This window comes from Patella vulgata, chromosome 6 (genome assembly GCF_932274485.2).
Source record: "Patella vulgata chromosome 6, xgPatVulg1.2, whole genome shotgun sequence".
In the NCBI taxonomy this organism is placed as follows: domain Eukaryota; kingdom Metazoa; phylum Mollusca; class Gastropoda; family Patellidae; genus Patella; species Patella vulgata.
The window spans coordinates 62,623,257-62,637,870 of record NC_065884.2 but is presented as its reverse complement, the minus strand read 5'-3'; the positions used below and the strand labels follow the sequence as shown (position 1 = coordinate 62,637,870).

General features: G+C 40.3%; 2 protein-coding genes across 6 annotated transcripts in view; both read right to left on the bottom strand.

Moving 5' to 3' along the window:
* The window catches only part of LOC126825623 (uncharacterized protein DDB_G0283697), a 31,875-nt gene extending 21,095 nt beyond the window's left edge, over positions 1 to 10,780 (bottom strand). For 3 of the 5 annotated variants that reach the window (XM_050555323.2, XM_050555324.2, XM_050555325.2), the window contains exons 1-9: positions 10,242 to 10,780; positions 9,204 to 9,295; positions 8,775 to 8,921; positions 6,669 to 8,163; positions 5,909 to 6,045; positions 5,397 to 5,549; positions 4,854 to 5,045; positions 2,134 to 4,616; positions 864 to 990 (exon numbers count right to left, since the gene is read on the bottom strand). In XM_050555323.2, coding sequence (XP_050411280.2) covers positions 864 to 990; positions 2,134 to 4,616; positions 4,854 to 5,045; positions 5,397 to 5,549; positions 5,909 to 6,045; positions 6,669 to 8,163; positions 8,775 to 8,921; positions 9,204 to 9,295; positions 10,242 to 10,524 — 5,109 coding nt within the window. In that variant the 5' untranslated portion in view covers positions 10,525 to 10,780. Of the gene's footprint in view, positions 1 to 863; positions 991 to 1,360; positions 1,480 to 2,133; positions 4,617 to 4,853; positions 5,046 to 5,396; positions 5,550 to 5,908; positions 6,046 to 6,668; positions 8,164 to 8,774; positions 8,922 to 9,203; positions 9,296 to 10,241 lie in introns of those variants that run through there. The other 2 variants (XM_050555326.2, XM_050555327.1) reach the window with 2 other exon arrangements.
* A 1,086-nt stretch (positions 10,781 to 11,866) lies between these two features.
* On the bottom strand, positions 11,867 to 14,110 carry LOC130013153 (uncharacterized). Its single transcript, XM_056101787.1, has 5 exons — positions 13,251 to 14,110; positions 12,896 to 13,008; positions 12,604 to 12,750; positions 12,026 to 12,111; positions 11,867 to 11,879 (listed from the first exon to the last, which is right to left on the bottom strand). The coding sequence occupies exons 1-5, from the start codon at positions 14,101 to 14,103 to the stop codon at positions 11,867 to 11,869; spliced, it is 1,212 nt and encodes a 403-aa protein (XP_055957762.1). The 5' UTR covers positions 14,104 to 14,110.
* Between the last annotated feature and the right edge of the window lie 504 nt (positions 14,111 to 14,614).

Below are 14,614 nucleotides of genomic sequence, written 5' to 3'. Positions count from 1 at the left end.
CGTGGTTTTCCCTTGTCAGTGGTGCAGGACAGAGGGCCTGACAAGGACAACTGACTAGTCGATGGGACGAAAATCCAAGGTCCCATGTATACATTGGCGCGCACATAAAATATCCCTTGGTAGTTGGAATTAGATATACATGTAAGAGTAGGCCATAGCGCCGCTGCCTGGGCAAAATGTCCTTCACTGCACACTGCATGGCATATGCCCATCTTCATTAGCCCAGTCGGAGCAGAACAGTAGGACGTTAAACCCCATTTTATTTCATTTCATTTTCTTGACCTGGTTATGAATCATGATACAAATCGTATCAAAGCACCTGAATTGCAATATGTACCGTATCAGGACTGCAGTGGTAATAGCCAGCACTAGTCGAGACCACAACACTTGACTTAAAAAGCAGATCAACCAAACTGACCTAGACATGACCGCATATATTTCAGAATTCTGACTTGTGAATTACCTAGACCATTTCAATTCACTCCAGTTTTTATTATCTAGAGGTAGTCTCAATAATGCATCTTGGGTTTTCTGTTTGTGAATATTCATTTTTATTCTTTCACAAGGGATGGTGGTATATAGTTTACTAAGCTTTATACCTGTTCGGAGTGGGGTGGGGGGGATAGCGCAGTATCATAATAAGGTCTCTGTCATTGAGTCAAATGGCGTGGTTTCGATGCCCTGGTTGCACGTGACAAGGAGCAGGGTCGCCTGTTCAACCTCGTGGGTTTTCCTCCCACTGCTAAAGATCCCTACGCGCAAGCGAATTATTGAAATAAAATTAAACCATGTGTTAGTCCCAAAAAGACCTAGTTTGTGTCAAGTGGACGTTAAACCCCATATTTCTCTCTCTCTCTCTGTACCTGTTCGTTTGTAACTGGATGGCCTGACATTGTGTCGTGTTGATGATTCGAAGGCACAATTTCTGTTTGTGGTAGACTAGAATATCCTGGTGCTGCTAAATACTGATTACCATATTGTGATGTGTGGCTGGAAAAAAAAAATATATAGAGCATGTCACTGGTTCAATCAGGTGTCGATTGAGTCAGAGGGTTAGATTGGTACCGGTAAGGGTTTTCCAGCATGTCACTGTCAGTATCTCCCTAGGTGCAAGGAAAAGCGTCTAGTCGTTCGGATAGGACAAAAAAAACTATTTGTGTACTTGTTGCCGTGCGATCAAAAAACAAACTGGCTGTAACAAGTAAAAAAAAAAAAAAAAAGAAAAAAACAAAGAAATGAGAAATGCGCCTTCAAATAAAAAACAAACATTGAAACAAACACTGAAATACGACTGTTTTTGACTTAGTAAAAAATATTAGGGCATTAGCCAGTTTTAAGGAATTCAACTGACAAAACAAACCTTTACAATCACATAACAGTTGATTGACAATAAAACATTGATAATCTTTCACAATACAGATAGACTTACAAAACAACTACACGACAAAACACAATGTTTACACATGTTGGTAAGGCGCCATCTTGAATAAAAGTCGTAAACCGTTACGACAACCGTTATAAGGAATTAACCGTTAAAAAAAAAACCGCGGGAAATAGCTCTCAGCCTAAGTTGCTAACTGATGTTTCGTTAATCTTTCGCTCGGCCGATTCAAAGAAGGTATCTGTGATATTAATTCAGTGTGGGGCAGACAGTATATACAGCTATATCACACAGATTGCTACAGTTGATATCACCCAAGTCATTAATTTGTCGAGAGAGAAATAACTCTTAATAATCACACGTGACGATTTAAATTTAATTCATATAATGACTATGATTACGTATAATATGAACAAATGCGTATTTTAACAGGTGGTACTGTGGGAGGGATACTCATTTTTAATTAGTGCATTATTTGTACATTTAGTGCATTTTCGAAAGAGTGGTGGGGGGGGGGCGTGAGCTGGACACATGTACGTTTGGTTACGCCATTGTAGGGCCTATATGACTCATGTTCTGGATTTTAGGACACAATTGAAATGATGTGGATATTTCTAAAAAACGTCATGTAGACCCCATCCATCCCTACATTTAACCCGTTCTTTAAATATACGGGTAGTGTGTATTATCAATTGTAAAGGACATTTAAGATCAATATCCCTAAAATTAAAATTTGACCATATAGAACTCACCTATTGTAGTAATTTGGCTGCATCTGAGTAGCTGATCTGGGCGGTCTATTATCATATAGGCCAAGCTCTCCTGGAAGTGTAGATTGAGACGGGTAATCTGGTATCAAGTGAATTTGGGAAGCAGTAGCTGGCCTCTCTTGTTCTGGAATGTGGTAAGACAGATTGGTTTCAGGAATCTGATTTGGGGCTTGATAAAACAGTGGTTGATTAGGGTAACTCTGGTAATAACTTGCTTGAGTCGGACGGGGACTTCCAAATAAAGGCTGTTGCAGTTGAGCCATTTGGGTGTTCTGTGGTTGGTGTAGTCCTTGTAGAAACTGATTGTTATGCATTTCAGCCACAGGGGGATCTGATGGTCGTTGTGTTTGAACGTTCTGTATTAAAGGAGTTTGGTATGCAGGCTGTTGGTTATTTTGTTTGGTTTGAATGCTGTGTAGGGTAAATGGATTTGGGACAGAATTTCGTGTTTGCTGCTCATGCTCATCACGAGATGGCATTATCGATGTTGTGGGAAGTGTCACGAGGCTTGACTGCGTTAAAGATTCAATTGGAACAGGTTGGGAAATTGTATCAAAACTATTTGAAACATTACTGTGGTAAGCAGCTGACTTTGAACTAGAATCAGCCTGTGTAAGTTTGGCCTGAGCTCCAAAATCTCTACTGGTTTGAGTGATCATATCTTTTTTCACAGGATCAACATAAGGCAGAGCCCCCTGTTCTTTATTGGAATTTCTGTCATTATCTGTAGCGGCTGTTTCGTGATCTGAAGTTTGGGTATTAGTTTCTGTGGTAGATACATCCGGTCCTATAGCTGTGGATTTCATCTTTGGTTGCAAGAAGATATCATTAGAATACCCTGGATTGTCCAACCCTTTATCAGAATCACGCCCTTGTGATATATAATGTCCAACCGTATTGTCACCATCTTGTTGATCCCTGGCATTGGTTGGCCTTGGAGGTGAGGTATCTGATTTCGTAAAAGTGTTTGAATTGAACGAAGGTTCTACGCTTCTGCGAGTAATCAATTCCTGGTCAGGATTTCTGTCCGCAGAATAACTAGACACGTGTCCTGGCAAAAGTTCAGGGTTGACCTCACTATCATCCACCTGTCTTGCATGCCTTGAGTATGGTACCGTAAAGTCTTGCATCAAGTGTGATTGCCTAGCCTCTTCACGATTTGCTGCCCTTCTTCTTTGTTCTTTTCTGATGGTGGAAGTAGGGATGCGTAGTCTGTTAGGGGAGTCAAATGGATGGATGTTGGGTTTATCGACGTTGGGGGATAGGTCATTGCTATAATTCTGACTAGAATAGTCATGACTGTAACTGTTGGCGGGATCGTCGTGTTTGTATCTATTGTAAGGAGTATCATTTTCTACCTCGGAAGCACTTTCTGGTGAATAGCATGGGTCAAATTCTTTCAGTTCCATTGTAGTTTTTCTCTGCTTCTTTATTGGACTCCTGATTCTGGATTTGCTCGTGGGTGTCAATCCTTCCTCGCCCTTCAGTGTACCTCTACGATGACTCCTGACTTGCTTGCTGGCACCGATTGGGGTAGCATGCATCCGGTTATTGAAAAAGATTTGGTTAGTGTGACCCTCTACGATTCTACCTTGTGGTGACTTTGGTACCAGAATGGTGAACTCATCTGACGCATCGGTGTGGTCACCACTGTCCGAAGTCGACGTTGGGTCTGGTTTCTTTAAGGTTAAGTAATAATAATCTCTGGGATCTGGATGGTGGTCCACTTCGGATCTCGATTTGTGTTTTCTAGATCTGTTCTTCTCTGGAAATTTCCCTTTAGCTAATGTGTCTGAGTGTGTAGATACCGAGGGGGTCATCGTTGCATAGGCGGTCTCTTTGGGAGTCTTCTCTGCTTTCTTGACATGGGTTGCTTCTATTACGGATTCCTTCATCCCAAATATCTGAGCCCTCTCTAAGCTTCTCCTCCTGTCGCCCTGTCTAGATCTATTCGGAGATGACGGAGCACGATCTCTCCTTTGTGATGTAGACTTTTGTATTACGTCTTCGTGAACACTTATCTGTTTTGGAAGAACTTTTTGTTGCTGATGGTTGGTAACTTGTGATTCCGGGTTTGGTATTTCCGTGGATGAAGGTCCACCATCCTGATGATTTAGACCCAGCAGATGATTAGAGAGATCCGTGTTTCTGTGAGTTGCTTCATTGTCCCGCATTTCGGCAAAATCTTTAAGGGTATTCCTTCGGGAATTTATTTCTGCGTCGTGTTTTATGTCCCGGTTTGTCCCCTTATCGCCCCGTTGGGATGACGCCAACGTCGAGTCTTCTGTGTTTGGGTTACCATTTGATGTTCCCGATGTCACTGCTATTTGAATTTTCTTTCCTCTTCCCAGGGAGTATTCACTTAATTGAGAACCCTTTTCACTACCGCGCAAAGAACGACTAGGAGTAATCTCGCCCTTTTCGATGTCAATTGTTAAATTATGATCGCCTAAAGATTCACCACGCTGAAAAATCAAACACAAGAAATGAGCAAGCAAAAGGGCAAAACAAATTTTTAATGTCATCTAAATATTGTGTTGGATTAGCGCGACATATGGACACAGATTTTGGTAGTCGAAACTATTTAGTAGAAGTCAGTAGTGTCGCCATTCAAATTTAAATTTGGACGTATGGAAAAGTATGATTCAAGTGGTAAATTAACGAAATAAGTATGTTAGTTGGCAGTAATCTCAAAAGCTCACCTTGTAAGGCAGAATGCTTCCTCTATTCCAGCGGTCCACAACATAACATTTAACAATAATAATGATGAGCACCAGGACGAGGAGACATGGTAACACTATAGCAACGATAAACAGTAGAGTCGTATTGTCAGAAGGTGCTGTTGTTGAGGCAGGAGTTACCTCCCCGCCTACTGCCTTAACTGGTCCGATAGCCTGGAATAATACAGATCAATAATCCTACTAAAGCTTTGCATCATTGGCGTGTCCTAGCACATTCTCTTTAGATTCATCAGTCTAGCCACCACCAGTGTTATCCTCGCCCTTCTCTTCTTATGGATAGTTCGGTTGTGACCGGAAACAACCGTTCTTTACTGTACCCGGGGGGGGGGGGTCTAGACAGAGTGGAATTATTTTTCAGCTGGGGGTGAAGATTACCAAGTTGAAAATACATACGATAGGCTAGTCCCAAAACCAAGAAAACTTTGTACCCACAAGACTTTAAACGCATACACAGGATTCCTTATAATAAAATATCCAAATTAACCAAGGAAGCAATTAACGTACCGAATATCCGAGTATGGCGCTCTTCTGTGCATCAGTTAGTCGGTTGAAGACAGGAACTGCTTTATCTGGTGCCACTACCTGTCCGTTCTGTATGACGTAAAACTCTGATGACACATCAGTTTGTTGGGTTGGATCTCTGTCCATACTAGTTATCTGTAAGACAAATTATTTGATTACAACAGTGTAGGCTTTAAAATCTTAAAAGTATCGCTAAAGAAATTGGGACAGGACTCTTCGAAATACACCCCTTTGGCAAAATACGTGTTTACAGTAATACCATCTGGGTGGAGCCACAGTTTCGATGACCACCAGAGTAACCAACCAAGTTGTTCAAATATAACATAGATACATGACAATTGTACAATTAATAAAGCTATTGCTGGGCTGAGAAAATATTTATCCCCAATCTCCAACCACAGAATACCCTGAACTCTAGCTGGAAGTAGATTGTGGTTATTCTTTTTAGAACTGATTCCAATGCTCATTTATCAAAGCTAAAAATAATAACTTACGGTAACTTTTGGCTCGTTTTCCACCTGTCTCTTGTATAAAACAATAGGTTGGTCTACTTCATAATCGTCTAAAGATCTTTTCCTGCGTCGTCGCCTTTGACTGATTCCCGCACCCTCCATATAAATTACCTCTAACCCTTAATTTGGAACAAAAATATAACAGTTTAAGCTATAAACAATGAAAGGCCAAGGTGACCAAATCCAAGGCGTTTTGGATTTAAGGGAGGGCATACCCGATAATTTTGAGTGTGTAAATACTTGATCATTTTGGTATAGGATAGAAAATTTTATCTTTCCAAATATATGATTTGAAGGTTCCTGATCGCCACGTGCACTTTTGAGAGAATTTCTAAGTTTTCACGGCTTAATCCACATTAAAATGTAATAAAATTTAGAATTTATTTTAAAAAAAAAGATCAACAGGGTAGATAATCGCCCGACTTGGATTCAATCGGATTAAAGATATCCTCATCAAAATATTATCAGAGAAACTCTGCCTTTGGCTTTTGTTGACTATTTCGTGCAGTTGATGATGAATATTGACAATATGCAAATCATCACATCCTTGTAAAAAAAACTTTATTGGACCATTTTGGACTAAAATCCCATTTAGAGATGCAAGTTTCACAATATTGTACATTCAAAAGTTCTCAAAAGAGACAAAACCCGTAAATGCTGGATGACATAGAGCAAAAGGTTCCAGGTTATCCAAGGTTTGTAAATATATTCACCAACCCAGAAAATATTTTAAACTTCTTACCATTTTCAATTTCTGTTTGAAACACACCATCAGTAATATTCCTGTCTACTTTTACCGAGACTTTTATAACCATCAGACTATCAGCAGAAGGAGTCGTGGGTGCGGATGTTGGTGGGGTGGTCGGAGCTTTGGTTGGTGGTGCACTGGTAATTGGTACAATGGAGGAAGTTGGTAGCATGGGGGTTGACAGTATCGTAGCCGTTCGTGTACTTTCCATGGAAAGTGTCGAGGAGGGAGGTGTGGATAACAAGATTTGAGTCGTTGACAGCTCCTCGGTGGTAAGAGATGTCGGATTAGAACGGACTTGTGATGATGGCTGTATCGGAATGTTTGGTAATGTACTTGTTTGTAACGATTCTGTTGGTATCACTTGGTTAGTTAGCAATCCGTCAGTAGTTAGAAATATCGGAGTCATTGCAATGGTTTTCAATGTCTCTGTTGACAGTAAGGTTTCGGTACTTGATAGATGGGAGGTAGTTAATACTTGCGTGGTATCCATTACGAGAGTAGACCTACTTGTTATTAACCCTGTATCTGATATGACCTGTGGCGTGGTAAGTGCGGTTGCTATTGGTGTAGATGGAATCATCGTCCTTGGTGGTTGATGGCTTTCTGTAGATTCCGAGATGAGAATTATCGAAGACGTTAAGCCAAGTAAAAGGCTGCGACTTTCTGTTATAGAGTCCATAATGAGATATCCAGAGCTGGATTCTATACCACTGGTGTGCTGCGATTCGTCCAAACTTAAACTGCTAGGTGAGCCCGTTGACATTGACAGTACTTCGATAGCAGACACGTTGGAGCTAAATGGCACCATTGTTGAGATCGACTTAAGACTGGCAGTCATTGAATCGATTGTTAACATGGTTAATTTCGTTTCAGCCTCAACAAATGAACTCAGTAAAGATGTAGAAACGACATCGGATGTTTGAAGAAATTCCGTTATTTTGGAGCTGTCCGCAGAGCCGGAGATCGGGTGAGTAAATCCAGATTCTGAAGAAATGGCCAACGATCCGGAGGACGGAAATATGTCAATGGATGTAACACTTTGTGTTGAGAGAGAGAATATGTCCAAGCCAACGGACGTGGTTGTCAATACTGTCTGGATGGTTGTGAATATGGAATCAGTACCAAAACTTGGCGACAACTGGGATGATTGCAGAGAGGACCCGGATCTGGATATAAAAAAGTAGGCTGTTTCTGTCGTGCTTGGTGTGTATTCATGGCTAATACCATCAGATATAGAACTTGGTAAAATGGCAATAAAACCTCCAGATTGTGTCATTGACGCAATCATATCCAGCTGCTGTTCAGAGTTCGTATTGACCACCGTAGGCGTCGACTGTAAGTCGCTGACTGAAAGATCAGTGTATATTGAGTACTGAAGACGCTGTGAAGACGATAGGGTATCAGAGGGTTGAGTTGGTTGTGGTGTTTTGACACCTGATCCTATGGTACTGGCATCTTTCTTTACTCTCTCAATAGGCTGAAGAACCTGCACAAAGGATTGAAAAGGCGAAATGCTTGAATACCCTAAAAGTCCCATCATAATAAATTTTAGTACAACTTTACCCTAACATCCCACCCCATCTACCTATCCAGGAATGCCCCCAAAACAACATATAGACGAGGTGCATGTCAATCCCACCCATCCCAAAAACAGAGTCATGCGTGGTAGCGATACCGTCATTTGATCATACCCACAGAGCCAGTGCAAAGCTTTACAAGTATAGCAAGAGAATCGAAAGACAACTATTAGAAGTTAAACATAAATTGTTTTTTTTTTTTTGAAGAATCCTCACAAATTTGAAACAAAAACGTATAGCATGTGAATGGAAAGATAACTATTTGAAGTTAAAAATAAAACATATTTTTGACGAATCCTCGCAAATTAGAAAACAAAAACGTAAAGAAATGTGGACGGTGGAAGTTGGCGACAATAAACGTTCATATTAAATGTGGGCGTACTAAGATAAACACAGATCCAGCCATTTTACGTCATACTCTGATTTGATACAAAACAATTGCTGTATTAGTCCGGAATAGAATTATACCCAGACCCTAGCACCCTTCAGCTCACTTTAATCTCAAAACGTATTTTTATACCTGTAATTTACTGACTGTGTTCAAGTCTTCAGCTGATAATAGGGACATCAGTTCCTCCACCTCGTCAGCTGGCATAGGCACCCCATTAACCTTGATATAAAACATGACCGAAGCTTCGCCATCAGATGATTCTGGTGACTCGTATAACTAAAATATAGATAAAGTTTTTCTTACGTTATTTATCGTAATATCATACAAATGGATGATATGTTTGAATTATGGACAGACGAATAAAGGAAAATATTGTTATTCCACTTAATGTATTTTCACAAAGTCATGGACCATCTAAAAATCTCCAAAAGATCTTCAAAAATATTCAAAATCAATCGTCGCGTATAACGTGGTTAGGGTTAGGGTTTGATAAATACTGATTCTAAGAAGCAATATTGTGTCCTAAAATATTTGTGTTGATGTCTATAATCTGCTTACCACAACTTCAACATCTGGATCCGAAACGTCTCTTTTTCGCCTCCTATTACTGTTTTTAATTCTTAGAGCTTCTAAAAATGCTGCCACCAAACCTATGAACAATCACAAAGTACATAGCAAATAATATGAAATTTCTGATTTTTCGGTACCAACCTGGGATAATAAAGATGGACATTGGCCTGTGAGTGACATTTTGCCAGGGCAACAGCGATCGTCATATTCTAATATTGATTCTCAACTGTCAGGGGATGTTAATTAATGGGATGCCAATGGTGTACACGGAACCCGTTGTGCAACCCGACGGACAAGGGGAAAGCAGACTGGACAACCTGAAGAACTTTCCAGTAAATAATAAATTAGTGACATATGCAAACTTCTTAGTTCTTGACTGTATTCAAGAGAAAATAACATCAGCTGTTCCATAGAAACCCATCCTGTTCACCATTGCTATGATAATGTGTATGTATACCGACATGCATAGGCGTACGGGGAAATTTTTGACTGGGGGGGGGGGGGGGCGGTGGTGGTTGGTGCCCAAAAAATGTAGTTAGGTTCTTAGTATGTTATATAATAATAATAAATTCGCTGTTAATTGGACACATTCAAGAACGCAATATTATTTTATACAACTTTTACAAAGTACAATTGTGTGCCCAAATTTTCCCAGCATTTGGTGCCCAAAATGGGGGCCCCGCCCCCCCCCCCCCCCCCCCCATCTCGTTCGCCTATGCCGACATGCGTCAGAGGGGAGACACAGGAGGTGGAGGGTGTCAGACGGGGCAGGCGAATCGAAGCTGTGCATAATCAGAGGTCCCATGGCAAAGGTTCATAATATATACATATATAATGCTTCGTATTTCCTGAGGGTGTTTTCTTTTCCAAAAACTGTGGATTGCTGAAGGGTTTTGTCAATGAAATATTTCCCAAGAAAAGATTTTATGAACGAGTGGAGTTGGGCACGATGGGGATATTAACACGGGTACCTACTGCTGCACCCGAAGATAATTTTCTTGCATATATATGTTAACTATAACTTACCACTTTTGAGTTTATTTGAAAATTCTTCCGACTGAACATCTTGACCTTTTGGATCGAACACAAGTCGTAGTAGATATGGACTTAAATCTTGTGTAGGGACAATTGAAGATGCTTCCATATTGGTTGTTGGGGTAGGCGAAAGGGTCTCCTGTGCGGCAATATTATCGCTGATACTCTGCATTGAACTATATACTGGCTGTGGCAAACCATCACTTGTATCAACAGACTGGGTCATAAAGGAAGTGTCGGATATATAACGTGATGGATCGTAAGTGCTTAACATGGTCTCTAGAACTAACGAACCGTTCACGGACGGTCCAGATATGTTGACTGACAAATTATACTTGGAAGAGGAAAGATCACTTCTGTAAAATGGTGAGGTGTCCAGGCTATATCGTGATGGTTCGTACGAGCTTAAAAGTGACTCTGATAGCGAGGATTCGGACACCGACGGGTTGACTGGAAAGTAATATTGGGACGATGACTCCTGCGATATGGCAATATCACTACTTGTATAATGCAATCCACTTGGAAACCCAATTGTGTTTAGAGACGAATCAACGCTGCTGAAAGAGATCATTGGTAGTATTGATGCGTTGTCGATAGTGGTCTGTGTGGGATAACTATCCTGCAAACTGAAAATCAGACTTGCGTCGCTAGACGAGACAATAACCGACTCAGATTCTGACTTCGCTGAATCAAAATATGAGAGAGGGTAGTCACTAGAAGAAATGGTGAAAAGTTCAGTCATTGTCTGAAAAATTCTGCTTTCGATGGATTCTGAATAATCAATTGACTGAGGTGAGCTGTTTTCGGGAGTTGAATATTCCTTGGGTGGTGAAATACTCAATTCTTCTGACCTATATCCTGTGGTAAACGATACCATACTTGGTGATACTTGGTAGTCAATCTGTGTGGATATGGGGCTAGGCGCGACTGGTATAAGTGGTATTGATTCATCAGTAGACGAAAGGCTGAATGACGCTGGAGTCATGATTTCGACACTTGATGATTTCGTGAAAAGATCAATGGTCGACGATTCTGATTTATCATATAGCAATGATTGGAATTCGGTGAAATCCGTCGAAGGTACTGATGAGTCATACACCAATGACTGGAATGAAAAACTCCCAGAGAATTCGGTCTCTGGTACAGATGAGTAAGACTGGGTTGAATAACTTTCTGTGGAATCTGTTGTAGTAATATCAGACGACCCTGCTTCATAATCCATTGAGTCTAAGGATGATCCATAAATACTAAAATACTCCGATATTTCTGATATTTGACTTGATGTCAATAAACTCGGGATATTTGGTAACATGCTGGTCGAGGATGAAAACAGAGATGCTTCAGCCACTGACCGACTTTCCACGGATACACCCTGAGTGTCTATAAATTGGCTAACGCTTGATTCAAGCTGCGATTTACTAGGTGATATGGTCATGGAAAGACTTACAGTATATAGCAGAGAGTCATCTGTAGACGCCAAAACAGATATTTCTCTTTCTAGTTGACTTGTTGTAGATATTACCTGGTTAACTAAGAGGCTGCTAACCACGATTGTTTCGAACTGTGATGTATCGGACACACTTGTCAAATCTAGTAGAGAGTTACTCGAGGACACTTCAAGAGATGTGCCTGGAGATGTCATAACTTGTGTAGATTCATCGGATGTGGGTACAGACTCACTTTCATGAGATGCAAAAGATGTAGTTCGCTCCGTGAAAACTTCCCCAGTGCTTTTCTCTGCAGACTGTACAACGTATGTTGGAGTGGTTTCCAACAAAGGTGTTGCTTGTGGTAGTGTAGTAGATCCCGATGTATAAATCGTGCCAGACTGAACATTGACAGCACTTATTGGTTCCAATAACTGAAAACAAGAATATAACAATCCGAAATGACACCCAGTGTTTTTAGGAATAATAAGACATCTGTCACTATCTATTTTATAAAATAAACTATACACACTGTCTGTATTCTATAAACACTTTTGCGTACATGGGATAATAGGGTAGAGTTAATCTGTGGAAACCCCCCATCCTTCATCTTATTGTAGGCAGATCCATAGTCTTGCACCATTGATGATGTGAACCATGCAGGGAAATCATGTAGAAATTGCTCACTCAGCACCTTACTCACCGAACCACAGTGGCTTCATAAAACATGAATCTACAGCAAAGATATATGTAACCCAAGTCTTCCCCTTTAACAATAGTGCTACCCCCAGTGATACAAGAGATATTCTTGTATAGATTAGTAGGACAAATAAAATATCTCTTGATAGTTAGTCTCAAAATGTCCTCTCTTTTCCTTTTATAGTGTGATATTGACTTTTAAAAACAGAAAGTGTTGCCCGTTTTACCTCAACTCCCAGGATTTCTTCCATTTCTTCTTTGGACAGCAGGTTTAATAACCCCATAGCTTCATCTGCAGATATTGGTCCATTACCAAGATCTACCGTAAACTGAGCAGTTGCTGATGTACTGGTCGATTGTTCTAAATTATCCAACTGTCATGAAGAAAAAATATAAAGTTTCGTAAATAGCTATTAAATAGAACATTTCAAACATGAGATGCATGTAAAATGAGATATTTTAATGTTGACATCAGCAGCATCGTCGTCGCCATCATTATGTGAATATGTTTCAAATTACCTGAACTTTTATATTTGATGAGCCGGTTTCGGTATCCCGTTTTTTACGTCTCAAGGCACCTGCTGGTAAGGATTCTTGTCTCCTCATAGCCTCTTCAAACAGTCTAATCAGAGCTTTGAATAAGTAAATAAAGTATAAGTCGTAATGAACTTTAATCCGAGCTATAAATAAGTCAACATATCATAAGTCACTCTAAACTTTAACCAGAGCTTTAATTGATTAAATAAAAAAATGTCATTATTAATTTTAACCAGAGCTTTAAATCAGTAAATATAGCAGAAGGTACATTAAATTAGTAATTTATAAGGGAACAAAGGCATAATAAGGTGCTTGAATTTTTATAAAGCAAACTTACAGTTGATCAACTTCTGTTTATTAGCTGGCTCCGTGTAGTCTGTATCCAGCGGATTAAACCTCATCTTGAGCAGGTATTTTTCCAGGTTCGTATCCGGTACTGTGACACTGCTACTGATTGGCGTTGTTGTGTCCGTAGAAGTAATAGCAGTGGTAAGAATGTCCAAAGACGAGACAACGTTACCATTGGACGATATGGCAACAGAAGCCATTGTTCGAACAGTAGTGGTTATATCCATGTATGTGGCTGTGGATACTGTAAAATCTGATGTTGTTGCGTTTGAAGACCGAACAATAGTTGGAAGGAACCTTGAAGGTAAGCTCATATCAATTTGTGTTGACAAACCGTCCATAGAAGTTTCAGCTAGGGTTGTGTAAGGGATGAATCCCATATCATTAGACGAGGATTCGATACCAATTGATGGATTAAATACATTAGATGTTTGTAAATTAGAGTAGTCCGGGTTAGATTGCAGGTATCCCATACTAGATATATGTACAGAGTTAGATGAAGCGTATATAATGTCAGATGCTGCTGATGTCATACCCGACACCGAGAATTCCATGCCAGAGGAGGTGTATCCCAAGTCAGATGCAGAAGATCCCATATCAGATGATGTTGTCATGCCAGATGATAAATATCCTAAGTCAGATGCTGAGTATGTCATATCAGATGCTGGGGTTACCATTTTAGATGCTAAAGTTGTCATTTCCGATACCGAGAATCCCATCTGAGATAATGAGTACACCATGCCAGATGATGAATATCTCAAGTCAGATACAGAGTATCCCATATCAGATGATGGGGTTGCCATTTTAGATGACGTTGTCATGTCCGACACCGAGAATCCCATCGCAGATGATGAGTACACCATGTTAGATGATGAATATCCCAAGTCAGATGTAGAGTATCCCATATCCGATGCTGGGGTTGCCATTGCAGGTGATAAAGTTGTCATATCCGACACCGAGAATCCCATCTGTGAGTACACCATGTCAGATGACGAATATCTTAAGTCAGATGCAGAGTATCCCATATCCGATGCTGTGGTTGTTATTTCAGGTAATAAAGTTGTCATGTCCGACACCGAGAATCCCATCGCAGATGATGAGTGCACCATGCCAGATGATGAATATCTCAAGACAGATACAGAGTATCCCATATCGGATGCTGGGGTTGCCATTTTAGATGATGATTTCATGTCCGACACCGAGAATCCCATCGCAGATAATGAGTACACCATGTCAGATGATGAGTCAGATGATGAGTAACCCAATTCAGATACATAGTATACTATATCAGATGCTAGGGTTGCCATTTTAGATGATGTTGTCATGTCAGATACCGATAATCTCATCTCAGCT